General features: G+C 34.2%; 1 protein-coding gene across 3 annotated transcripts in view; it reads left to right on the top strand.

Moving 5' to 3' along the window:
* Positions 1-27,926, top strand: part of IPO8 (importin 8) — a 59,860-nt gene that overhangs the window by 28,614 nt on the left and 3,320 nt on the right. For all 3 annotated transcript variants that reach the window (XM_081059478.1, XM_081059477.1, XM_081059479.1), the window contains 11 exons: positions 1,114-1,279; positions 2,283-2,443; positions 3,262-3,387; positions 6,418-6,484; positions 10,424-10,549; positions 11,209-11,306; positions 15,413-15,508; positions 21,265-21,485; positions 23,463-23,668; positions 25,391-25,594; positions 27,679-27,795. In XM_081059478.1, the coding sequence (XP_080915604.1) occupies positions 1,114-1,279; positions 2,283-2,443; positions 3,262-3,387; positions 6,418-6,484; positions 10,424-10,549; positions 11,209-11,306; positions 15,413-15,508; positions 21,265-21,485; positions 23,463-23,668; positions 25,391-25,594; positions 27,679-27,795 (1,588 nt within the window). The remainder of the gene's footprint in view (positions 1-1,113; positions 1,280-2,282; positions 2,444-3,261; positions 3,388-6,417; positions 6,485-10,423; positions 10,550-11,208; positions 11,307-15,412; positions 15,509-21,264; positions 21,486-23,462; positions 23,669-25,390; positions 25,595-27,678; positions 27,796-27,926) is intronic.

Genomic DNA, 27,926 nt, shown 5'->3' with positions numbered 1-27,926 from the left:
GATTTTAATTCCAGCTGTTTTCATTTTTCACCCTAGCCTCACTTGTGGCATATATAAAACATGCCTTGCAGGGGATACTTTTACAGCAATGATACAATCTAAGTTCATAACTGATTAATTTTCAGAGTCCAAAAACGGCATGAAATTATAGTTTGGCTAAAAACTTGATTATGATTTCTAGTATATTAGGTACATAGGCCTTAGTAAAATGGAGAAAATAATCCATGTAAACTTATTTGTGTTCTAAGTGTACATTACTTCTGGAATCAGTATGGAGAAATAAAAATAGAACTTTAATTCAAGAGCCTAGTATGTATCTTTATAACTATGTCAACACACAAAAAATGTCTTGCTAAAATCAACGTATATTAAAAATGCCTTATACACTCGAAAGCATTTTACAAACAGAAATCATCACTGGAGAAATATTTGGGCAAATGTAGATTAGAGGTGCTGAGGGCACAGAACTGCTCATAGGTAGGCTGCTATCTTTGGCAGGCTGTGTGAATTGTAATTCTCTTGCTGAAAGTTTGTGGTAATGCAAATTAATTATTGTTGATTGTGTTTTATGTACTTACAGAATTTTAAAAAGTAATAATATGATTCTGTGGTCTAATAGTTTAAAATTTGGTAATCTATTACAGGATTTAAACTAACTTCATCCTTATGTGACTGAAAAAAAGGAAGTTTGCTAAGCCAGTTAGTGTAAGGGAAAATATTTCATTTGTTTGCTGTAAAGGCCAGCAAATGAATGTCAAACATTGCTTTGTAGTAGCATTTTACACATAGATAATAAATTAGTTGTGAATCACAATATTTACTGAAAGTGTAAATAGGCCTTATTTTTTAAGAGACACTTAAACTTGGCTCTGTTTTCTTTTTCCTGTGAAAAATACTATCGTAGATAGGTAATTTAGAAGGTAATAGAACTGTATTTTAATAAAAAGACTGGGAAATCCAGAAGTTAGCAACTACAGTTAATATGCTACTTCCCAAAACAAATCGTACCGGGTAGAATTAATGGTATTTCACTTAATGAGAAGCTCTTGTGTGCACGACTTTATTACAGAATGCCATAATCCTAATAGTTCCCTACTTACTTTCTTCGTATAGTCCTGTTGGGTGCTTCATGCATTTAGTTCTTTGAAGTTTCATAATGAGCTCAATCTAAGAAATGCAGTTGAACTAGCAAAGAAGAGCCTGATTGAAGATAAGGAGATGCCTGTCAAAGTTGAAGCTGCCCTTGCCCTTCAGTCATTAATTTCTAACCAGACACAAGGTAAAGCCAAAAATACCTTTTAGAAGATTTGTTTGTTTATTTATTGACATGGTCTTCTCAAATAGTTTTGTTAATTTCCTCTCCTAATAAGGATGGTTCTCTAATTCTGAAGTTTTAGAGTTTGGATTTCTGAGCTTTTCCTCCCTCAGAATTTTATAGGAGTTTGTTCTTGCCCTTTAGAGGAATTACTTTTGACTGGTTTCCAGAAATATTTTAGATTAGGAAACAGGTTGATAATTGTTGGGCCCTGGGGTAGACTGGTGTCTAGTTTTGATTGCACTCCTAATTTCCCTTGTAAATCTGGGCAAGGCACATGATCTGCCAAGGCTTGGATTTCTGTACATTTAAATTTAGGGTGGCTGGGACTAGATGACTTTAAGGTTCCTTTCAACTCTAAGATGCTGTGATTCTGCTACTTCTGAAAGTAGCAAGTAGTATTTCTAGTGAGTGATAACACAGATCTATCATTCGTATTTTTAGAAGAGTATTCTGTTCAAAGTTCAAATAAAACTTTGAAAGTAAATTTGAACCAAGTTTACCTCTATTCATCAATGTTTGAATGGAGGTCTGAATATTGTATAAAAATGTAGGGGGAGGATGGGGAATAGAGATGGGGTGGGGTAAGGAATGGGCGCCGTAGTATTGGGCATAGTTTTATGTACATGATCTTTTATGCTTGTATCCTGGTATCATATTCATGTTCTATAAGTCATGTCAGCAACAGAGCATATGTGTAATTGGAATTTCTCAGTGGGGGTTGTTGGCATTTTAGGTTGGACAGTTCTTTCCTGTGCAGGACTGATTATCCTTATATTACTCATGGGAAAATTGAAATATTGGTGAAGATTATTTTAGTACAGCTTTGTAACGTGTTCACCACAGAGCAAGTATCTATCTAGAACCTGTTACCCTGTATCACTTTACCTTGTGACTAAGTTAATTCTTTTCACCGCTTGTGAATGGCTAATTTTTTTAACTGATTTTGTTTGTTTTATTGCATTAGCTAAAGAATATATGAAGCCGCATGTGAGGCCTATTATGCAGGAGCTGTTACACATTGTTAGAGAGACAGAAAATGATGACGTAACTAATGTTATCCAGAAGATGATATGTGAATACAGTCAAGAAGTAGCCTCAATTGCTGTTGATATGACCCAACACTTGGTAAGACTGAGGCAGTGTTATGTTAGTTGGGTATAAAGGCCTTGAATAATCTAAATAAATTGAACTCCAAAATTTGGAATTCAGTTTTATAGGTAACTGTAATGTTAATGTAAAAAGGTGTGTGCTCTTATAATTTTGACAGTTGTTAATTTTTATAGTTAATTAGATTTAAATCTAGTAACATTTAGGGTTCTTTTCATCTGTAATATTCTGTGATTTTATAATGATGGGTCTTAATGTGAAGCTTCTAAATTTTCACTTTCTGAGCTTTGAATCTTGAAACTCATTTTCTTCATTTCTTGGGCAATTTCTTGTGGTACTTCTTTGATGAATTTCTCCCTAGCATTTTCTCTGTTCTATAGTTGTGATGTGGAATACTGGGCCAGGATAGAGTTTCTAATTTCCTTACTTTTTCTCTCCTGTCTTCCTTATCTGTTCTTTCTGTTTCATTTTCTAGGTGATTCCTTAACTTTGTCTTCTAAACCTTCTATCCAGTTTTTCAATTGAGTATATTACTAGATTTCAGTTTTCCTAGATTTTGGATTTATTTGTTTAATGACAAACAGAATTTAAATATTAGTTATCTGATTTTAATAGCTAATGTACTTTCCACTCCAGTGACTAGATGAGGAAAACAACAGCTGTACTGGTATTTAAAACATAACAGGTTCTAGCATTGATTCACTCGACAATGTGCATAACTTAAAGTTTGGGCAATGCTGGTATTTACGTGTGTGATACAGTCCTTTTGTTAACTTAAATAGTGAGGGGTGGATCTAACAGTGCTACTTGTTGAATATGTTTTTGTTATTTCATAGGCTGAGATATTTGGTAAAGTTCTCCAAAGTGATGAATATGAAGAAATCGAAGACAAAACAGTAATGGCTATGGGAATTTTACATACCATTGATACTATCTTGACAGTTGTAGAAGATCATAAAGAGGTGGGATTTCTTTATTTAATTTTGTCATTACAGTAACATTAAAATTATATGAAGAATGGGTGTAAATTTTAAAGTCTTGACTTTTAAGTTGCTAGTTAGTTAATGTTGCTAGATTTAGAAAATTATCCTCCAATTTTAAAGACACATATTAAAATGACTGCAGGGAAATAGTATCTGTGGTTGTAAAGTATATAGTTTATCTGAGTTCAGTTGCTATGTGCCAGGCTAGGTTTTTGGGGAATACCAAACTGAGTAAGACATGAGTTCTGCCTCCTAGAACCCATGGTTTAGTCTTCTTGGTAGAGAGTGATAGCCATGTAGTCACAGTGGCAAATATTAAAGCATAGAACAAAATTCTGATGCAACAAATATTATGTGAATGGAAGGGAAGAAGAGCTTAAAACATCATCGTACCTAAACTGAATTCCAGACCAGTATAGGGATAAGAATTTGTTTAGACAATCATCAGGTGCTTTCACAGTCATCAGCTGATAGAATCTTACCTAAGTCACCATGACATAGATAGAGCGGGTAATAGTAGTGTCTTTTGGCAGAAGTGAAAAACCAGGTTCAGGTAGAATATCAGGAGACTTGTTCATCGTCACAGAATTTTGAGTTTGCAGTCAAATTATTCTCATAATACATCAGTTTATTACCATTTAAAACCTGCTGCTCTCCTTCCCAAGAACCACATAGCGTTTCCTTAATTAGATTTGTGTTCGTTACTTCTATTAGCTCAAGTTGACTCGTTTGGCAGTGATCGCAGCTCTTGTTTTATACAGTGAGGACTTAGGAAGCAGGTGCCGGTTCTTTAAATAGCATTGTTAAACCCTGTGGCTCTTGATTTTTCCTGTGTTTATGACACACCAGTGGAAGATTACCAGATTCTTAAACACAGTTCGATATTCTTCTCCGGGGCAGACCTTCTTTCACCTAAAAGCCTTAATGTGAATTTTAATTTCTGTATTCATTATTTTAGTTTTGTATCCATGTTGAAACTGTATGGGCCTCTTGGAAACAGTGAGATGTTCCAAATTAAATTACAGCAAGAATACTTAAGGATAATTCTTTCACTTTATGCATAGGACTTGTATTTTAAATTTGAAGAGAAATCACATAGTCGGTTTTCTCTAGTATGTGTGTGTGTGGAGGACGACCAGTAGTGGAATGAGCAGCAGGATTATTTTGAGAACTAAACAGCATTTGATCTTTTTGTTTTAATTTTTTTACTCTTGATGTTACATTTATTTTGAATTTCAAATAAAGTTAAAGGAGGATGCGAACTTATTGTGATTATCAAGGGAGGCAAGGGTCAAAACTGAGACACGCTAATCAAACCCAGCTCCCTTATTTACAGATGAAAAAACTTAAAGCCTTCTGCGACATGGCTTTACCAAGGTCATAGATAATCAGAGCAAAACAAGGACTGGAATCTTGGTCTCCTGATTGCTTGTCCTATGAGTTTGAATTTTAGCTTGTTAAAAGCAAGCTTTGAAAATATTTTTCCTAAAAAGGAAAAATCACATTTGTATGAATACATGTAAAATTAATGTGTGAAGAGCACAATTAAAAATTTAAAACAGATGCTTAAGCATATGCAGTTTTGCTTAATGGTTTTAAATATATTGACACATTTTTAAACTGGGAAATCTTGGATCATTTGAATTTGAAGACAATAGTTTAAGCTGAATATTAAAAGAATATGCTTGAAAGTTGAAATAGGATTTTTAGATGAAAAATGTAACCCATAATGGATTTTAACTTTTACTTATTTAAAGAATATTTAGTACAAACATGTTGAAAAATTCCAAAGGTGTGAAAAGCTATTTAGTGGAATTTCACCTTTGCACTCAGCTCCCCAGTCATCTGATTCTTCTCTCAAGGAGGTAGTGTCCCTTTACCAGGATTTTGTATCATTTCAGAGGTTTTTCTATTATAATACCCAGACAAAAAGTGACTATATATATATTTAATGAAAATGATGGCATACAGTTTTTGTCTGCCATTTTTAACTTAATATATCTTGGTGATCCTTCCATATTAGTCAATAAAATTACATATTTTTTATAGTTTTATAATGTCTCTTTGTATGATATATCAAGTTTATTTAAGCAGTCCCTTGTTAATGGATATAATTTAACTATCTCTTGTTAAGTGGAAATTTGCTTGTTACTAATCACAAATGTTGCTGAAATGAATAGCTTTTTACATGGCATTTTGCACCTGTAGTAATGTACCTAGAGGGCAAATTCATTTAAATGGAATTGCTGGATCAAAGGGTATATGTATAAGTTTGAAGGATATTGCTAACTTGTCCTTCATAATATGTACCAATCTACACCAAATCAATGCAAAGTTCCCACTTTTTGATCATTGCCAGTTGAATAGGCAAAAAGTGTTAATCTTGTGCTTAGAATTTGTACTCTTATTATGTATTAGAATGAACATCTTTTATAAGCTTAAAATCCGTTTATATTTCTTTTTCTTAATCTTTGCCTTTCTGTTGATTTGATTTCATGTGAAGGGACTTTTATCTTTGTCTGTGATACCGTTTGAAAATATTTCACTGAATTTTTCATTTATCTTTGACTTCCCCCTGCTCTATGCAGAGATTTAAAATTTTTGAAACTTTAAGTGACCGTTCATTTCTGCTTTCTGGGCTTTGAGTCGTTTTCCCTCTTCAGGATTATACACACATTCTTTTTCTTCTAGTATTTTTTATGTCTTAAGTCTTAACATTGAAATCTTTAATTCATTAGGAATTTATTTTGGTATGAAATATGAAGGTAAGAGACTAATTTGTAATTTTATTATGGACTTAACTTAAACCATTTCCATCATTGGTTTACTGTGCAGAATTTTCTGGTGTTCTTGCATGTTTAATTTTTCACATGAACTTTAGAAGTAACTTCTCAAGTTCTCTCAAAAAAGTCCTGTTGGTATTTTTATTGGAATAATGTTAAAATTTATAGATTAACTTAAGGATTATTGTGATGAATTTTAAACTAAATGTTTAAAACTTGCCTTTAGGTTACTCAGCAGTTAGAGAATATCTGTCTACGGATCATTGATCTTGTTTTACAGAAACATGTAATCGGTAAGTTTAACGTTTGAGTAAAAAGGTAAATTGACAATTTAAAAAAAAATTGATGAACTTCCAGTGCATTTTTAGTCCTTTAAATTCAACAAGATTGACAATTTTGAGAATGAGAAGATTGCTTTTTGGATATACTATCTAATATCTGTATCTTCATTTAGAGAGAAACTTAATATATCCAATTAAGAATTTTTGGTCTTAGAATTTTTAAAGGGCAGAGAATTTAAAATTTTACGTTTTTAGAGACCAGGAACTGGGATGAGTTTAGGCAAGGTTATTTTAATCTGGGATTGAAAAATGTGAAATGATAGGCATATGGCTTATCAGAAGTGTGAATTAATTGCCGTTCTATCAGCTATTGTAGTGCCTGACTTCTGAATAGAATCAGTAACTAATGCTGGGTATAATACACTGATGGGAGTTTGTAGAGGAGGCTACTTTCCCACAGTATCCCAGCATGTTGCAGATACTAGCCCTGAGGCATTTAGGCATGAGGAAGATGCAGTATGTAGTATGCACACAGATAGAAATGTAAAAGGGTGAGGAAAAAAAATGTCCTAATACGTTCTTCTTCCATCTCAGTGGATTATCTTGCACACTGCCTAGGGTACATACCCCTTACTTTTGAAGTCATTGCTATAAAACAGCTATAAAGCAGTAGATCTCAAACTTTGGTGTGCATAAGAATCCCCGAGGAGCTAGTTAAAATGAAGATTCCTGGACGGTAACCCCGGAGATTCTGATTCTTAGTCTGCGGCAGTGCCCAGGAATCTGCATTTTTACTGACTATTTCAGGTGATTCTCATGCAAGTGAAACAGTAACTTGGAGGTGTTTCTCCTAATAGGATCCTTGGAGACAAGTGCTTTACTTTCTTACTAGAGCACGTGCAAAACAGGTAACAATCTAGTAGCGAGAAAAGAATAGTCACTAGTAGTTGCAGGAAATTAGGTGACTAATTTTTAAGCCCTTGCTATTGTAGAAACAAAAGGAATTCTTAATGAAAGTGTTACACTAGTAAATGGAATGATTTATGTGAGGTTATTGGAGTCTTGTTTTATTTTACCCCTTATAGCTCCCAAGGTCAACTTTTATTCTTTAGCAAAGCATCAGTTTGCATAAAGATTATACAAGTAAGGATATTACAGTAGTCCCCCCTTATCCTCAGGGGATATTGTTCCAAGACCCCCAGTGGATGCCTGAAACCGCGGATAGTACTGAACCCTACGTATACTATGTTTTATCCTATACACGAATGGCTATGATAAAGTTTAATTTATAAATTAAACACAATAAGAGATTAACAACAACAATAATCAAATAGGATAGTTGTAACAATATACTGTAATAAAAGTTATGGGAATGGCTTTGGGGCCATTATTAAGTCAAATAAGAGTTACTTGAACATCAGCCCTATGACACTGCAATAGTTGATCTACCAATCGAGAGGGCTGCTATATAAGGGGCAGGGAGTATATACAGTGTGGATACTCTGGACAAAGGATGATTCATGTCGTAGGCGAGGCAGGACTGGATGGTGTGAGATTTCATCACGCTGCTCAGAACAACGTATAATTTAAAACTTACGAATTGTTTATATCTGGATTTTTCCATTTAATATTTTCAGACTGCAGTTGACTGTAGGTAACTGAAACTATAGATAAGGGAGTACTACTGTATTGAAGTTATACTAAGACAGGAAAAGAGATATAAAAATTGTTGTATACTTAAAATGCATTTAAAAAGGAAGGCGGAGAAGTTTTTCATTTTCAATTGCTTACGTGTTCTAGAATTACATATATTTGTTTTCCTTCTAGGTAGTGACAGGAATTATTTTGTGATTACTCATCTGTACTTTTCAGATCTTGAATTATTATTGTTATTGGAGGAGATGTTAAAACTAGGAAGGTGATAAGCTCCAAAGAATATATTGACTTACATCCTTAGTCGTAGAACAGATTCTAACTGAAAATTCTCCTTTTAAATTTAAAGTAATCTTGAGGAGAAAAACTGTGAAGTAAGGCAAAGGGAAATAGTTTATACCAAACTTCTGTAATCTGCCTATACCAGCTATTTGATTTGAGCAGGTACAACATTAGAATGTTAAGAAAAGGAAAGGGGCCTATTTCTTGGGTGAGTGGGCAGAAGAGAAAACCATGGGTAGAATTGCCTGTTCCCTCTAATATCCCATCCCAAGTCCCAAAGTGATGGATGATTTCTTTCGTGTTTTTAGTTGTGATGCATTTAGTGTTCATGGCCCTTTTTGAACCAATATTTGGCAGTATAAGATCTCAGATAAAAAATACTGTTCTGGATGATGCCATGGGTTGGATCTGTTATTCCAGGATCCCCACCACAACAGTCTGACCATGTTTATACCCACGGTCCAGTCTCTTTTCATTATCCCACCTTTTCTGCCTCTTTTTCCTGTTTTCATTTTGCTAATTTACTTATAATAAATTTGTTATTAGAAGGCAGGCTTCACTATTACTGCTTTAACTGCTTGGTCTTATACAGGAAGTCAAACTTAGTAAAGCTACCCTACCCTAACAGATAGTCTTCTTGGTTGAAAATAATTGAAATAACTTCTGGTCCATTGAAGCATAAATGGAATTTAGTGGAAGGATAGTTAGTAGCTCACTGAGTCAGTGGGAAGGTTGGCGGTGACTAGAGCCAGCCGATTCTGCCATAGAAACGGTCCACTTAGAAGGCCTGTGCTGTCTCTGTCAGCACTGGGTCCAGACTCCGACAGTCACAAAAAGTAATCTGCACCAGCTTCACCCTCCTAGTCTCTCCCTCAAGCTTCAGAGTCCTCTTGAGCACCTGAGGGGCCCGGCCATACACACGTGTTGTGGCTGTAAAGGGTGTGAGAGGAAATACTGGGCCTCTCTTCTGTCTTTAGGCTTCCTGTTGGGAAGCGGCATTTGCTCTTTTTTCATCTTCCAAGGTGAGGTGATGAGGAACAGAACTTTAAGATATTATATATTCAGATAATTTGTTGTTTTCCAAGTGATTGTCTTATATAATGAATTGTTTCCCATTACTTGTGATTTCCCTCTTATTTTGCTTTCAGGAAGGCAAATATCTGTATAACTAGCTTTTGAATAAATTAAGTTTTAAGTAATGTTACAGAAAAAAAAACTTAATTCAGGTTTCCAAGGCAAATATTAGTTCTTTTTTTTCCTCCCTCCCTGCCCCAGTTCTTTTTAATAAGAGGAAAAGAAAATCTTTGAAGTTAGATATTTTTGCTCAGTGAGGTAGTAGAAATTATTTGAAATTTTTATGTTGAGGTTTATGTTTTCTGATTGTATGTTTAGATATAATTTCCTTTTTACTGAGAGTAATAAGAAATATATATTCAAATACCAGAACATTCCCTTTAGACCCCATTTCTATAATGCTTTATAGTGGGTATAATTGTCTTGAGGTAAATTGAAAAACACTGTACAATTTCTACAAGTTATGTAAATTGACAAAATACTGTCCATTGTACATAGCTTGTAGAAATATGTGAGACGGGCAAATATTTTAGCATAGCTTAAGCTCTGCAAAGAATATTAATTATTTCTAAATTTAAAATCCTGTTCATGAGAGATATATGATAATGTGTATCCATTTTTATTATAGTTTTATAAGTATAACTATATTTTACATATCACAAATTATTTAAAAAATTATGTTTTCCGCAGAGTAAGTAAGTTTAGTAAAAACAAATCTTTGCCTTGTCTTACTGAGTAGGGGGCAAGTTTTAGTAAGAAATGAAAGGTGGAAAATATATGTAGCTGAAGACATGAATACTGGGAAAGGGATGCTCAAAAATACGTTGGATATAAGAGTAATTAATATGTGTTAGTGTATAGCCTACATCCTGTCCCATGTGGTCTTTGTGCTTAATTGTTGCTATTTCCTCGCATTCTAACTAGAGATTTTCTTCTTTCTAGAATTCTATGAAGAAATTCTTTCACTGGCATATAGTTTAACCTGCCATGGTATTTCCCCTGAAATGTGGCAGCTTCTAGGTATATTATATAAGGTGTTTCAGCAGGATTGTTTTGAATATTTTACAGGTATGGCTTTGACCACGTAACATTTTTGCTTTTCTATGTCTAGATATTATTTCTTTTAGACACTTGAAGTAGAGACAGATGATTCCAGTACTAATCAGAAAATAATTGTTCTTATTCCCCTGTTGAGTGAAGGGTGGGGCTATCATAGCATTGTTTTTCAGCCTCAGGAATATGGGTAACTGTATTTTCTATTGTATCTTAAATTAGTTTGCAATCAGAGCATATTTTTCATACATTAATACAATTAATATTTTCGGAGTACTGACTATATTTCAAGTACGGTTCTAAGCTCAGCAACACATCAGTGAATTAAATAGACCTTGCTCTTTCAATGTCTCCATTTTAGTGAGGAGAGAAGGGAAGTGGGGAAATACACAGACAAGCAAGAAAACATGCAGCATGTCAGATGGTGATGTGTGCTGTGGAGACAAGGAAAATTCAGAGCAATCACTGCAATTAATGATGAGGATTTTAATCTTTCTGATCCACATTTTCCTCATCTATAAATAGGGCAGATTTATCACTTTTGTTTCTAGTGTTTTGTGGTTGTAAAGGAAAATAGTAATGTGTGGGTGTGACAGAAATTTGGTTTCAGTGGGAATAATTTATTTCTACTCTTGTTACTCATGTCTCATTGGGATTTTGAATTTTTTTTCCAGACATGATGCCTCTCCTGCATAATTATGTGACAATAGATACAAATACTTTATTATCAAATCCAAAGCACTTAGAAATACTTTTTACAATGTGTAGAAAGGTAAGCATGTCGTAATCACTTGTTTTAGTGGTTCTTACTAATATTTGAGTATTTTACTGCAGGACACTCTCAATTTGTTTCCTATACATTTAGTTCTGTATTTCCTTTATCAGCATATTTTTGTCATTTTGTGTTTTTTAATGGAGCTTTGATGTAATTTGAAAATTTCACTTTGTGTGTTGTGCTAAGAATGTTTGCCACTTTTATAGCTGTCTACTTTATAATGTTCAAGGTAGATAATATTTGTGTTTTTTTTCTTTCAAAAATGCAAACTTGCTACTTGATTAAAGAAAAGTGTTAGGAAAATAGCCACACAATTTGTTGATCATTGATTTTTATTTTAATTGAATGTATTTATTGGAAGTCACTAGGTATAGGTAATTTGAACATGAATAATGTAAGACAAAAAATTGAATTAGTTGGGAAAACAGCATCATTTAGCTCAGTCCAGGATAATTTATAAGCCACACACATAATGGCAACTGTTATATTTATGCACAAACATGATTGTCTACTATGTTATCTTTGTCAAAGGTTAGATTTGGCCCTCTATTGGTTATAGCTTGGAATCACTGATAACTAAATAATGCTTCCCTTCTCCGTTAGGCGAACATGTGTATATACATAAATATACAGCTGTATTGCTTAGAGCTGGCAGATTTTAGAAAGCTCAAATAGCCAGACCTCAAAGTTTGGCCTTGGAGTTGGGAGTAAAATACTAGTGCACAACCTGTGTTCCTCACTGGAAGAGAGGTGTACCAGGGTCTGTAAAGAGCACTGAACTGATAATCAGTGTACCTGATTTAGATCTCAGTCAAGTTAAAAAGAACCTGAGAGATTTGGTGAACGCACTAAGTTTCATCACGTATAAATTGTAGGAGTAGAATCATAATTTTTAAAAGATTCATTTAGCTCTGTAATAGCCCAACTTATTAAATCATAATCACCTGGCACTCTTCAATTTTTCCTAAGTTATAGTGTCGCCAGCTAGTGAGGAAAAGGGGACAAGAAAGGGATAAGTAGAAAATGTAACAGTTCTACATATTCCGTTAGTAACTCACAGCTGCTTTGTGTTATAGCAGATAGAGTAAAAAGTGATATTTACAATGATGTCCCTATACTGGTCAAGTAGTTACAATATATTTCACATTCTTGGTTTTGTTTCCTAGCGCTTTATACAGATCAACTTATCTAATCTTGACTACATTCTGAGGAAGGTATCACTTGTTTGTCAAAGAGGAGATTGAACCCCAGTTTCTTGCATTGTGTCTGAAGTTCAGTAAATTGTCCTAAGTCACGTAGCTACTATGTGTTGGAGCCAGATTTGAACCCAGGTAGTGTAGAAAAGTAAGCATGTCCTACACTTTTACTTTAATTTTTAAATTACTGAAATATACCGGGGGTGCCAGAAAAATGTAGACAAGCGGACATTGGTCAGTGTTGCTCAAGCAGTAGTTCGCTGTAATCAGGAGTGTCTGGGTGCTGATGGTAACCACTTTGAGCACCTCTTGTAATTGCAGAAGTCAAACGTGACTTGTATTCATCTTTTGTTATCGGTACATAGTATTACAATTTCAATAGTTTTTTCCTTTCATAAAAGATATATACATCTTTTTTCACTGTATTTTGTTCTCCTTTGCGTGAGGGGCGAATAAAATCAACAAACTAAAAAAAAAGAAGTAAATGCAATTTTGGGAAAAGGGAGTGATTTTTTTTGTTTTTCTGTCTGTATCCTAAAGCAGCATGAGGTAGATGTATCATTGTCCTCCTTTTACAGGTGGGGACATTAAGACACAGAAGTTAAGTAGTTTTTCTAAAAACACATCTAGTAAGTGGCAGAAGTGGGATTTGAAGCAAACATTTTGATCCCAGCGCCCATTCACATTTGGCATCTAGATCTAGACGCAGCCCTGGAGGTCGGATTTTAAATTTAAGTAAATAGGGTTGAGTCTTGGCTTTGGCCGCCACCTGCTTACTGCTCACCTCATCCAGCCATCTGTTTCCTAGCTTCCAAAATTTTATAGCTGTCTTCTTTTTTCATTTTCTCCATCTTTGTGGATACACGCCTCTAAAATCTCTTTATTTTAATTTTAATGGCCTTTGGGGGAGAAATAAAATTAAACAGGAGTGTACAATCTGTTATCTTTATCTGGAATTTCTTTTTAATTCAGTTTTCTTAAATTGTATTTATCTAGGGAATGATCCAGTTCATTTAAGTTTATAAATACATAAGGAACAATGTTCCCCATTGTATTCTCTTATTTTCAGTCTCTATTTGTATTTATATGTTTTTCATTCCTAATATTTTAAAATTTTGTTTTCTTTGCTTTTTTAAAAAAATATTTTTTATGAAATTTGTCTATTTTATTGTCTTTTTTCAATAAATCTGGTTTTGGTTTCTCTCGTTACCTCTTTTTGACTGTATTTTAAATTTCTGTCTCACCTTTATTCTTTGGGTAAAGTGTTCTTTTATGTCTTGTTTGAACTCTTAGTTAATTATTCCATCTTTCTTCTTCTTCTTTTTTTTTAAACTTTTATTAGCATTTATTTAATGCTGAATTTACTCCTGGGCCTTAAGTTTTTGTTTCTTCAGTTTCTTCTGGGAGATCTTTTTCTTCTGTGCAACTTCCTCTTCTGGTTTGGAGCAATCTCCCCTTTTTCCATTAGGATCATCTCGGTGTGGCAGGCGGAGCTCATGTCGGGGTTAATCTGCCCGTGAGCTCTGTAAATTCTGCGCAGTTTATTGGGTGCATCGTTCACTGGATGTGCTCAGTGACCAGAGAGTCTGCATCTAAACCCTTACATTCAGCGTTACTCTGTGCGTTTTTAAGCATGTGCAGTAAAAAATTCTGCACTCTGGGCCACCAACCCTGCGTCCAGCCCCACTCTTAGCCATAGGCAAACATACCAACTCCCCCATTGTAACAATGGAATGGCACATTGCTTCTGTAAGGTGACATCCTTTACATACTTGGTGGCTTTTTGGATATGCATATCCATGATGGCCTGCAGTTTCACAAGTGTTCTCAAAGTGAACATGAAGATTTTTAACCTCTTGATTTGCATGATTTTTGTGGGGTTCTCTGGGTCAAATGAATGGCAAAACATTTTAGAGGTCACCTCAGGCTGCTTATGGGAAGAGCTTAATTTCTAATTTAAGCATGCGTCCACTCTACAAATCTCTTTTCTGGAGACCTTATTATAAGGCAACTGTATTCCATATTTAACATATGAACATGTACATTGTGGAATTGTTTATAATAGTGAAGATACAGAATTGACAGTAGGGGAACAATATGGTCAAGTTGGTTACATTCATATATATATATATATATATATATATGATCATATATATATTTACATACACACACACACACACACACACACACACACACACACACACCGTGCACCGTGTTTCCCCGAAAATAAGACCTAACTGGACAATCAGCTCTAATACATCTTTTGGAGCAAAAATTAATATAAGACCTGGTTTTATAAGACCGGGTCGTATATTATATTAAAATAAAACCAGGTTTTATGTTAATTTTTGCTCCAAAAGACGCATTAGAGCTTATTGTCCGACTAGGTCTTATTTTGGGGGAAACACGGTAGTCCTAAATGGTTATAATGTCCATGGAAAATATTTCTAATTATAAAGTCTATGTGGTGAAATTAAAAAGTGTATAGTATTAAATTATGGTTATTTTCATGAATAAGTGGGTGCATATGGACAAGAATTCAAAAGGACCAAAAATACAGGGTTTGTTTTATTGTTTAAAAGGAAGGTTATTTTAAAATTTCATTGTATTGTTTTGTTGTTTTGGTGCCTTTAAAGGGAAGCTTCATTTACCTAGATAATTAACTCACATAGCCTACTTTATTAATCCAAGCTTAAGTGAGTGAATTATTCCTTATAAGGAATGAGTACGTAAAGAAGACAGATGGACTTTATTTTGACCCTCCCTCTTTGGGTTGGCAAAGTAACCTTAAAAGGCAAGCAGAGCTATGATTCTAATGGCTGAATTTTTATGGGACATTTGCTTCATGTGGACCCAATTAAGTTTTATGCAGTGCCTCTCACCAGTGAGCTGATTTGAATTACGCAGGTACTGTGTGGAGACGCAGGAGAAGACGCAGAGTGTCATGCGGCCAAACTCCTTGAAGTCATCATTCTTCAGTGCAAAGGAAGGGGAATTGATCAGGTAAACTTCATACTGAATGTTTACATTTAAAATTCTGTGGAAAATCTCATGCTTGATGTTTATGTTTGAGATTTACATGCCTGATGAACACTTGTTTATATCATGATGAAAAATAAAAAAGATAGCCTGTAGTTTGTGCTTGCTGGTGCACATTCTATTTAAATGACAAATTAAAATACCCATGCAATTTGCAAATTGTACTTTGCATTCTAGCTGAGAAGGAGATACACAAAAATAAATAATTTTTTAATAATTATTAAAGAATAATTTACGGGGCTATCAAGCAAATCATAAAGGAGAGAAATGTGTAAATTCTGCACAATTGGATTTCCAGAGATTTGCATTTTGCCTTTTTTTGTGTGTGTGCTATTGAAATATTCCCATGTTATCTTTTTTAATCAGAAATGAAGATACTGTGCAAAAAAAAGTTCCTGTTTACTGATGTAAACAGTATTACAAATTTTCAACAAGATTAATTATGTTTGATGTTATCGTGGGTTGATATTAATTACTGAGAAAAAAGTGTTTAAGTAAAACTGTGGAGTTGTGTTTTTTTTCTTTTAGTTCTGTAATTTTTTTACATCAGCTTTATTGAGGTATAGACCATGCAGTTCACCTATTTAATATAGATTTACCTATTCTAGAAATTTCATATAAATGAAATCATATGTGGACCTTTGAGAATAACTTCTCTCACTTAGCATGTTTTAAAGGTTCATCTATGTGATAGCATGTATCAGTACTTCATTTTATTGCTTAACTATTCCACTGTAAGGATATATTGTATTTAGTTTTAGCCATTCATCAGTTGGTAGATATTTGGATTATTTCCATGTTTTGACTATTATAAATAATGTTGTTATATTTTTTTGAGAAGAGTCTATTCAGATCCTTTGCCTATTTTTAATTATTTGTCTATTATTCAGTTATAGGAGTTTTTATGTATTCTGAATTCAAGTCCTTTATCAGATAATTTGCAAAAATTTTCTCTCAACTTGTGGATTGTCATCACTTTCTTGATGATGTCCTATGAAGCACAAGTTTTTAATTTTGATGATGTCCAGTTAACCTTTTGTTTCTTGTGGTTGGTGTCATATTTAAGAAATTATTTCTAAATCCAAGTTCATAAAGATTTCATGTTTCCTTGTAAGAGTTTTATAGTTTCAGTGCTAATGTTTAGGTATTTTTTGTATATGGTTTGAGGAAGGGGTCCAAATTCTTAGTTAATTTTTGTATATGGTGTGAGGAAGGGGTCCAAATTCTTTCTTTTGCATGTGGATATCAAGGTGTCTCAGCACCATTTCTTGAAAAAACTATTTTTTCCCCATTGAATTGTGTCTTGGCACCCTTATCAAATCAATTGACTGTAATTCTGGCTTCTCATTCTACTTGATTAATTTTTTTTGTCCTTAATTTAGGACTACACTGTCTTTATTACTACATCTTTGTAATAGTTTTGAAATTAGGAAGTTTAAGTCCTTCAATTTTGTTCTGTTGCAAGATTGTTTGGCTATTCTGGTCCCTTGCATTTCCATATAAACTTTAGGATAAGCTTGTCCATTTCAGTAAAGAAGCCAGCTGGGATTGTCAGGCAGTGTGCTGAATCTGTAGATCACTTTGGGAAGTATTGTCGTTTTAAGAATATGTAGTCCATATCCTGAACATGGGATGTTTTTCCTTTTTTTTTAGGCTGTCTTTAATTTCTTTCAAACACGCTTTGGAGTTTTCAGAGTACAAGTTTTGCAGTTTTTTTGTTAAAATATTCCTAAGTATTTTATTCTTTTTAGTGCTATTATAAATGGAATTGTTTTCTTAATTTCATTTTCAAGCTGCTGATTGCCTGTGTGTAGAAATACACTTTTTTTGGTATATTTATCTTGTATTCTGTAACTTTGCCAAACTTGTTTATTAATAGTCTTAATAACATTTCAGTGAATTCCATAGGATTTTCTTAAATGTCATCTGCAGATAGCGTTTTACCTTTCCAATCTGGATGCTTTTTATTTTAGTTTTCTTGTCAGGTTGCCTTGACTAGAAGCTCCAATGCAATGTTGAATAGATGTGGTGAAAGGAGACATCTTGTCTTGTCTCTGATCTTAGGGGACAAAGAAAACATTTGGTCTTTCACCATTAAGTCTGATGTTAGCTGTGGGTTTTCATAGATGCCTTTTATCAGGTTGAGGGAGTTCCTGCCTATTCCTAGTTTGTTGAATGTGTTTATCATGAAGGGGTGTTGAATTTTGTCAGATGCTTTTTCTGCATCTATTGAGATAATCATGTGGTTTTTGTCCGTTATTCTATTGAAATGGTGTATCGCATTAATTGATTTTCAGATGTTAAATCAACCATGCATTTCTGGTATACATCTTAAAACTTGGTCATGGAGTATGATCCTTTTTATATATTTCCAGATTCAGTTAGCTGTTATTTTTTAAAAATTATTTTTGTGTCTATACTCATAAGAAATATTGATCTGCAGTTTTTTTTAAGACAATTTGTGTAGGCATCCTGCTAGCAGAGTAAATAGGTTTTATTTATTTATTTATGTATTTATTTAATTATTTTAACGAGGGCACAGCTCACAGTGGCCCATGCGGCAACCTTGGTGTTATCAGCACCACACTCTAGCCAACTGAGCTAACCAACCACTCCTGCAATTTTTTTTTCTTGTGATATATTTGTCTGGCTTTGGTATCAGAGTGATGCTAGCCTCACAGAATGAATTAGGAAGTGCTCCCTCCTCTTCTATTTTCGGGAAGAGTTTCTGGAGTTTGGTGTTTAAATGTTTGGTTGACTTTAGCAGTGAAACCGTTTGTGCCTGAGCTTTTCCTTTGAGTAGTTTTTAAATTACTAATTCAATCTGTTGTAGATCTAGTCATATTTCTAGTTCTTTTTGAGTCAGTTTCAGTAGTTTGCATCTTTTTAGGAATTTGTCCTTTTCATTTAACTAATTCGTTGCCATGCAATTCATAAAATATCGATATTTCTTTTTGTTTTTGTAGGTCAGTAGTAATGACTATTTTGTTTCTGATTTTAGTAATTAGAGTCTTCTATTTTTTTCCCCTTGGTCAGTTGAGTCAGTTTTGTTGATTTTTCGAAGAACCAATGTATGTTACCACATTATCCAAACAGCACAATCACAACAATTAATAAATGTTCCTTGGATTTGGAAAACAAAAAGATTCCTTGTTAGCACTAACATTTAGGTCTTTAATTTATTTGGAGTTAATTTTTATATGTAGTGTGAGGAAAGAAAGTCGTTTCAACATTTGGCCAGTGGGGAGCCTCTTGAGTTTGTCATATGAGTGCTTTTGACATGACCCTAGTAGTGTTTGGTAGTTTCCTTGCTATCTGACGTGACTAGATGTTCCAGGTTCATCTTGGACATTTCTTGCCCTACCCTGGGAAATGGGAAATGGTATTTTAAGACTAAGCACAGGAGATATTCATTGCTATCGAGTTGGTTATTGTTTCTACATACGAGAGCTAGGTAATGCATATTGTATCTTTTTTATTTTCAGATTAATAAATCATTAGTACATGCAGAAATTTTCAATTCAAATTCAGGACTCCATTATTTTTACTTAACTTAATCTCTATCTCCCATACCAAAAGTCCTGGTTCTCCTCATAATTACTCACTTGCTTTATCTCACTTATATGTACATATAGTCTCAGAACAATTATGTTAATATTATCACCAACACATAATTACTAGAAACAGTTTAAGATTTTTTAGTAGCTCCTTTTATCCACACGGTATGTCCATATACTGGGGATATGTGTAGTGAAAATATAGTCAAATCATTACATTTTAAAGTCATTTAAAATAATCCCTGTTTGATTGATTCATTTGTTTCATTTTATTTTAATTTTTAGGGGTTGCTTAAATTTTTTTTTAAATGAATGTATAAAACTTACATAGTTCCAAAGCCTAATTTATAAAATCAGATATGTTCAGGAAAGTTTAGTTTACAACCCTGTCTCCTCTACCCTTAATCTCTGTCCCCATTTCCCCCCGCCAGTTTTTAGTTATCTTTCATTTGAAATAAGAAGCATATAGATATATTCATTCTCTTCTTACCTTCTTAAATAGTAGCACACTGTACATATTGTTTTTCAATCCTGACACTTTCACTTAATAATGCATCCTGCATGTCACTCCATAGTTGTATGTAGAGGTATTCTGCATTCCTTTTTGAAGCTGCATAGTTCCATATTTGTGGGTTTACATAGTCTGTTCAACTAGTCCCCATAATTGAGTTTGTTTCAATGTAATATAAAAGGATAATTTTAGTTTTTACTAGTTTAAAACATCAAGGTTTCTTTATATTCTTAATGGCTTTGCATGTAATAGTAAATATTTGTTAAAATAAAACTTTATTTTTAAAAGAACTCAAAAAGAGCTTTTCTAGCTTAGTTTACATTTTTTAGTGTGGCTTCATGGATTCACAGTAATTCTTTGACCACAGTAATAATTTTTAACGTAGCCTATATGTTCCTTACGTTGTGCTATTGAATCAGAACACAGATGCCTCTATATCAGAATATGAGAAGAAATTAATAGAGTTAAACTAGTCATCTCTTTATAAACTCGTAGTCTTAAAAGTTCCAATCACTCGTATAGTCATGTTTTGATTTAATATGTCATCCTAAACAAGGCTAGTAGTCTGCTGATGCCAATGTTTTTATAGTTTCACCTACTAAAGAAAACACTAAATTTGACTTAAATTTCTATGTGAAACCTTGATTTTTAATTTGTTGTTTAGTAAACTTTATGGTTTAGAGCAGTTTTAGCTTCATAGCTTCATAGCAAAATTGAGCAGAAAATACAGAGATTTCCCATATACCCCTGCCCCACACGTGCACGATCTTTCCCATTTCTAACATCCCCCACTAGAGTGGTACACTGGTTACAGCTGACGAGCCTACAGTGAAACATCATTATCACCCAAAGTCCATAGTATACATTAGGGTTTACACTTTGTGTACATTCTATGAGTTTGGACAAATCTATAATGACATGTATTCGCCTTATAGTAACACACACAGTAGTTTCATTGCCCTAAAAATCCGGTTCTACCTGTTCATCTCATCCTCCCCTGAAACCTTGATTTTTAAAATTTTCTTTTAAAACGAACTTACATGGAGACCTCAGAATTTTATTCTACATAAATAACTTCAGCCCATCCATATCAATTGACAAATAACTATTGGCAAATATTTATAATACAATTAGTTCATCAATGTTTTATTTTAGAACTGGAGTGAGATGATTTTGTTTTAATGTGCCAAGTCCACCATTTTATCTTCAGTCTTTTACTTATATGAACAGGAATTTTATTTCTCAAGAGAAGTTCTGATCACATCATGCTTATTCTGAGTCTTATTTGTTTATCTCCCTAATTTGATTTCTCAACATAGTCATTTATCTTAAACTTGGAAAGGCAAAGTTCACATTTGGATACTACCATCATTTGGGTGTGAACTCTTGTAGGACAATCTCCAACTAACTGTGATCTGCACTTAAAGGGGAAGGAGACTTTTTGGTGCTACTCTCTTTGGCCATTTCACCTCTCCAGATTTTTATGAGAATATACATTTACTATCTCTAAAAATGATTTAAATAAGCGAAAGTTTTATTTTCATTAAAAGAGTTTTATTTATCAATTACACTTTTACCAACATTCAGCATTCTATAAAAGTTACTTGGTTTCTCTGTGTATGATTGATTTTCTTTTTTTTTTTTCCCTCTAGTGCATTCCACTTTTTGTTCAACTTGTTTTGGAGAGATTAACCCGAGGGGTCAAAACTAGTGAGCTCCGTACTATGTGTCTTCAGGTTGCAATTGCTGCCTTGTACTACAATCCTGATTTGCTGCTACATACCTTAGAAAGAATTCAGTTGCCTCACAACCCTGGACCTATAACTGTACAATTTGTAAATCAATGGATGAATGATACAGATTGTTTTCTTGGGTATGTGTCTTCTGCATTTTATATTGCTTTTCTGTTTCTGGAAAGTTGATTTTTAAAATATGTACATATAATAGCATATAGAAAGATAATTTTCATATCTTAAGAATTATTTTATAGTGTATTGTTAACATATTTAATTTTTAGAGAATTAAGATTGTGTTTCAGCAGTATGATCTAGTGGAAAGAACGTAGCCTCTGAAAATTAGGTATAGCCTTTCTGCACTTGTTTTTGATTTGTGTGTGTTGTTATATCTCTAGGTAACAAAAATTAAGTGTCCATCTGGGTTCCATGACTACTAAGTGTCTGTGGGTAAAAACATTCTAAATGGAGTAAGGTTTCTAAGGAAAGTACCAGTCTGATAAAGATATAATGTACTGTCGTGGGCTGTGGACTCTTTTCAGATCTCAAGGGAGCCTGTTCTCAAATGTGAGATCAGAATGATTGGTTGTAGCCCAGACAGTGCCCTGGTAGGAGAGTTTGGCCTTATGTGAAACACTCTCCTCGTTTCCTAACAGGAAAAGTGAAATTCCAAAGTAGTAGTTATATACCCTCCTCAAGTGACCCAACACAGTAGTGACAGTGTTAGAAAATTTAAGCTAGATTGTTGACTAATTAGTTTAATGCATTAGAAGGAACTAAAGTTCTTTTTAAGTTTTGTAAGGTCATTTAGAAAAATTTGCTGAGGGGAAAAGAATTCCAACAGGAGAAGTAGTTAGGACACTGCTAAGTGGTGGGGAGATGATGGAGGCCTGAATTGGGATGGTAGAGTAGGAGTGGGGGAAGATCTTTACAAGCTGCTATGTTTATTCCAATTTTTCTATTTGTAGGAAATTGGGGTTTGTCCCTGTTTCAGATTTCTTATTAAAGCCTTGAAGGGAAAAACGTACTTTTAAAAAAGAAATTGTGCTTAACGTTTTCTGTGACAAAGGTTCAGGAAGTAGAGGTTTGGTCATTCCCAGTTACGCAGTTGGTACGCTTATCTCTTTATTAGCATCTATAAGCAGCTTTCCAGAGATGGAATGTCCGTTTCAGCTATTGCGTAGACTGGGCATGCTTGGATTGTGTTTCCTTGGACTTTTTAAGAGCCCCACTAGATAATCATCTTTCCTGCTTTGATCCCCTTGACACTTGAGGTGCACTATTAGTTAGGGTTAATGTGGATGAGAAAGCCCTCAGGATAAGTACGGTTCCTGTTATAGCGTACTACTTTGGCAGTAGTAACTTGAATGAATCAGTCAATGAAAATAACGAAGAATAACAGAAGCTTGTAATATGTTCATCACTGGGTTTGTTGTATATTACTCTTTTTAAACAACTTGAATTACTGCACATGAATTTTTGTTCTGCAAGTCTTTTCATTCTTAATATTTTTAGTTTTAAACAATTTAGAAGAAAAATTTAGTAGAAAATGTGTGTAATGTATATTGGTCAAATTTTTCCTTCATAATTAAATTTTCCTTATTTTGTGTTATAGTAGAGGACATTTAATAGATTAACTTACAGCCATAAATTCAACTTATTAGATCCTGAGTTTTTGAAATAGCTTTTGACACCTGGGGTTAGTGTACCGTACATCTGCCAAGAAACCTTGTAGACCAATTTACTAAAGACAAAGTCTAAGGAACTCTTCATTTTTTCCATTGGATAGGAATTTTGTGCTGTCAAATAAGGTGTTTTTAATTTAATATAACTTGTTATTCCAAGACCCAGATATAGCATTTATATTAATTATAAATTGATATTACAGCAAGATTTCACCATACTGATTGCAGACTCCCATAAGTCTTTGAGGACAATAATTGATTTACAAAACTCGATTTACATAGGATTTCATGTGGTACAAAATGGGAGAGACCTCTGTATAATTCCAGTGAATGAACCTTAGAGTACACTTTGGACATTCCTTTTTGTAGTTTCCTCAGAATTTGTCCCCATTCCTTATGTGCACTTTTTTTTTTTTCCGTCATAATTTGTAGGCATCATGACCGGAAGATGTGTATAATAGGACTGAGTATCCTCTTGGAATTGCAAAATCGACCTCCTGCAGTAGATGCTGTGGTGGGACAGATTGTGCCCTCAATTCTTTTCCTTTTCCTTGGCCTCAAGCAGGTCTGTGCTACTAGACAACTGGTAAACCGGGAAGATCGATCAAAAGCAGAGAAAACTGATATGGAAGAAAATGGTAAAGTCTTCTAACTGCAGTGAATGCAAGAATTGATTTTGATTTGAGCATGCATTTTCTTTGAATTTTAATCTGTAGTCATTGAACAAATTTACATTTTTTGACCTGTGGCACATTTAACAAATACTTTGGGTTTGGTTGCCTTAATTATATCATTGATATGAGTTTATATTTGTTCATTTTTTGACACTTTAGAGATTTATTATTGAGCCTAGTGAAATGTTGTTACACCTCGGGACATACACTTATAATAGAATTAAGTGGTCTTAAATAAGTTAGCAACCTAGTGTTTTTTGTTTGTTTTTTGGTGCTCAGTCTCAATGAAGGCAGCAGCTATGAGTTAAATTAACCATGACACTGAGAAGTGTCAGAGTACAGCAGATTAGTAGAGAGTGCTTGATTTTTCTTTTCGTGGTTCTTAGGTGACTCATCATCAAAAATTATAATTGGGAGATATTTGTAGTTTACATGTTATAAATTTAGAATAAAGTACATAAATGAAGGTGATTTGCTTAACCAAGAGTTAGAATAAGATTGTTCGAATCAAGAATATTAGATCTTTATTTTATTTAATGACATTTAATATTACTGCTGGGGCCCAGGAGGTAAAACATTATCCAACTCCAAATGGAGTTTTTCCTCTTTTGGTTAAAAACAGATATTTCTTAAATTGGGAAAAATCAGAACTTTTCCAGGAATGCATGTGACTCTATTTTTTTGTAGTACTATTTCTTTACTAGACTCTTCTTTTTCTTTTTTGCTAAATAGATGCCAATAATTATAGAATTCCTTTTTAGTATGTTATGATGTTCTCTTTTTAATTTCTTATATTGCTCACTTTTTATTAGCTTATAATTAATGTGACTTGAGGGAAGTTTTTCTAGTTATATCCCAGACTTCCTTGTTGAATTTCTTACTAAAGTATAGAATAATTAACTAGCAAAGGTATTTCTTGCTGTCTTTGTAATTATAACTTTGCTGTATATATATGTGTACATATGTACACACACACACACACACACACACACACATTAATGTACGTGGTTAAAACTATGGCTTCTTTCCTTATTTCTAAAACTACCTTGCAGTTTAATGCAAGTATTTTCTGTCTTCTGGTTAGTTATAATACTGGTTGTACTGCTTAGAACAGACGGGCACTGAAAATAGAAACAGAATCCATGGCGATACACAATTCACCTTTTAACTTTTCAACCCACATGTAGCTATTTTATTTTTCCTTTACATTTCTATATTTGTCTGTTTCTATTAGCAGAAATGATCTTTTCACCTGAGCATTTCTGAGCAGTTCATAGTTAAGAGACCTGAATTCTCAGTGGGAGCGCATTGTTATTTGAAACACATGAACTGACTGTACAATTATTTTATGTCTTTTTTAAAAAAAAAAAATTAATTGGGTATCTGTGGTTAAATAGTGTTTTATATTAATAAACATGAGGCAGCCACAGCAAAACAGTAACAATGTTCTGCTGGACCACAGACTTAAGCATAGTTGGAAATTATTTATTTTCGGTGAGGAAGATAGTCATTTTCAGTTTAGCAAACTACACTAAAGATAAGGATTGTTTTTTATAATTTTATGTAAAATTACGTGGTAGGTTTTTTTTCATTTACAAAATATCATTTTATAATTTCTGTTTTCTTGATGGAATTTTATATTTTGTCCTTATATATGCGGATTCCTTTTAAATAATGGATTCACAGAGGAGATTTCAAGTGATGAAGAGGAGGCAAATGTAAGTGCACAAGCCATGCAGTCTAATAACGGGAGAGGTGAAGATGAGGAGGAAGATGATGATGACTGGGATGAAGAAGTACTGGAAGAAACTGCCCTTGAGGGATTCAGTACTCCACTTGACCTTGACAATAGCGTGGACGAATACCAATTTTTTACGCAAGCACTGCTAAGTATGTCTTTACTCCCTAAACCTTCAGATGTCTTTTCTAAACTTTTTCTTCATTTCCTCCCATTAGAAGTTGTTTGGGGATCTGCCCAAAATTGACTTAGATTCTTTCAAAAAACTTTATTTTTATTGTAGAAATCCCCAACCATATACAAAATGAGAGAGAATAACAGTGACATACCCCTCACCCAGTTGCAGCAACCTTTTTCATCGTAGAGTGGCAGCGGAGGCTGCACGTTATCCTCACAAACATAATTTCAGTCAAGAGTATCTGTGTAAGTTGTACTTCGTCTAGACATCAATGGATAAGCATTTCTACAAAAAAGAATGAAGTACTCAGTCATATGTTGCTTAAAAATTATGGCCATAAATTTATTAGCAATTCACAGTCCCCATGGAAAGGAACAGAGTCCAGTTGCCATAAGACAGTAACTTTTTACTACATAAGCAATTTACCAATTTTGTACAGTAAAGAACACTGTACAGTTAAAGGATTCATAAAAGATTGGGAGAAAATATTTGCCACATACATGTCATAGGCTTAAGATTCACGGTTAACAAAGACCTACAAATGAGTAAGACCAGTAACCCAGTGTAAAGATGGAAGATGTAAATGGAAAACTTATAGAACTAAAAATAAATAACCAATGAAAATATTCATATAACTATTATAAAGAAATTACAATGAAAAAATCTTATTAATATAGATTGTTTTACAGTTATATAGTATTTCTATGGTCATGCTATAATTCATTTCCATTGATGGACATAAAAGTATTTCCATTTTTTTTGCTGTTACAAGCAATATTAAAATGAATATCCTTGTGTATAAACTATTGTTACTAACAAGGCAATGCTAGTATCATATATTGGCATGATTTAGTGTTGCTACACATACCATTACTGAAGGTAAAACCACCTCTGTTTTATTGAAATGTAGCAGGAACTAGATAGGGCACAGAGAATAACATTGCAAAGCCTGGGGAAAACAAGCGCACAAATGTGGAGGTGGGAAGAAGGAGGGTATGCTCAAGGGCAGTTGCTTCCAGACGTGGATGTGCATCATAAGCAGCAAGGAAGCTTTTAGGTCTTGGGTGGGATCTTAGGATGTGTATTTAAATATGCTCCTCAAGAGAAAGGCAACCAGCTTTGGATCGGCATATAGAGACCAGTGCTTAAATCTCTGTGAAGTAAGAAAATGGGACCAAATTGTAGTAGCCTTGAATTCTGGACCGAGGTGGTCTTTATCCCATTGCCCGCTGGAGTGTTGTTGGATGTTTTGCTGTAAGGAAGTGACCTTAGGAAAGTGGTTGTTTCCTTCAGGGGAGATGTGATGATGTGCAAAGAGAACTGAAGGGGGATAGACTCTGAAACAAAGCATTAGATTACTGATTTAGGATAACAGGGCCCTGGAGTGGGAGGATGGTATTTGATGGAAAGAAGCATATAGGAGACAGATTTTAAGAAACCAGCAGAGGATTGGATGTGGAGAAGGCATAGTTAAGGATATTGGGGATTTACAGGGGTTAACTAGGAGGCTGATAGAACTATGATGTAAATGGGGAGATAGAGAGTTTGGGAGATAAAATGTTAGATTTGGGTTTGGTTGTGCTGAGTTTGAGGCAAGCTGTCTAAATGGAAAAGTCCAGGAGACTTAGGGAAAAGTTTTGCCTAAAGGTACAAATTTGAGTTCTTGGTGTAAGAGCAATGCTGAAGCTGCAGGTAATATGAGAATTCTGGAGGAAATGGTGAAAAGTGGGGACAGGTGTTTCCCAAGATCTGGATTTTGGGAGCATTCATAATTACTAAACCCTAGAAAGAAGAGGAGATGGCAAAGGAAGTGGGAAACTTAGGCAAAGAGATTTTCGATGTCCCCGCCATCCTTTAGCGCCACATAGTTGGCTACTAAGTGGGTACCTGGAAATAATCCTTGGTTGGAATAAGTTTCATCACCTTGTGTTTGTTGTAATACTGTACTCTTTGTCTCTTACTGTCTGCAATCATTTCATTGTAATTTGATTGTCATTATTATTCTCTAATTGTCCCTGCGTTCCCTTTTCTTCCTTTCCCTACCTCTAAATGCAACAGCTGTGCAGAATCGGGATGCTGCCTGGTACCAGCTGCTCATGGCACCGCTAAGTGAGGACCAGAGGAGAGCGTTGCAGGAGGTGTACACGCTGGCAGAGCACCGGCGGACGGTGGCAGGTCAGCCCGGGGGATGGGGCTCCAAAGTCTGTCTTATTTAATAAGCCTGGTGGCACCAACATACTGTTTCTTAAACTGTTACAAGCTAACATTTCAATATAATAAGGAACTGTCAACATTGTATGATCTTT

Source organism: Rhinolophus hipposideros (assembly GCF_964194185.1).
Source record: "Rhinolophus hipposideros genome assembly, chromosome: 9".
Lineage (NCBI taxonomy): Eukaryota > Metazoa > Chordata > Mammalia > Chiroptera > Rhinolophidae > Rhinolophus > Rhinolophus hipposideros.
This window is presented reverse-complemented; position numbering and strand designations above follow the sequence as displayed.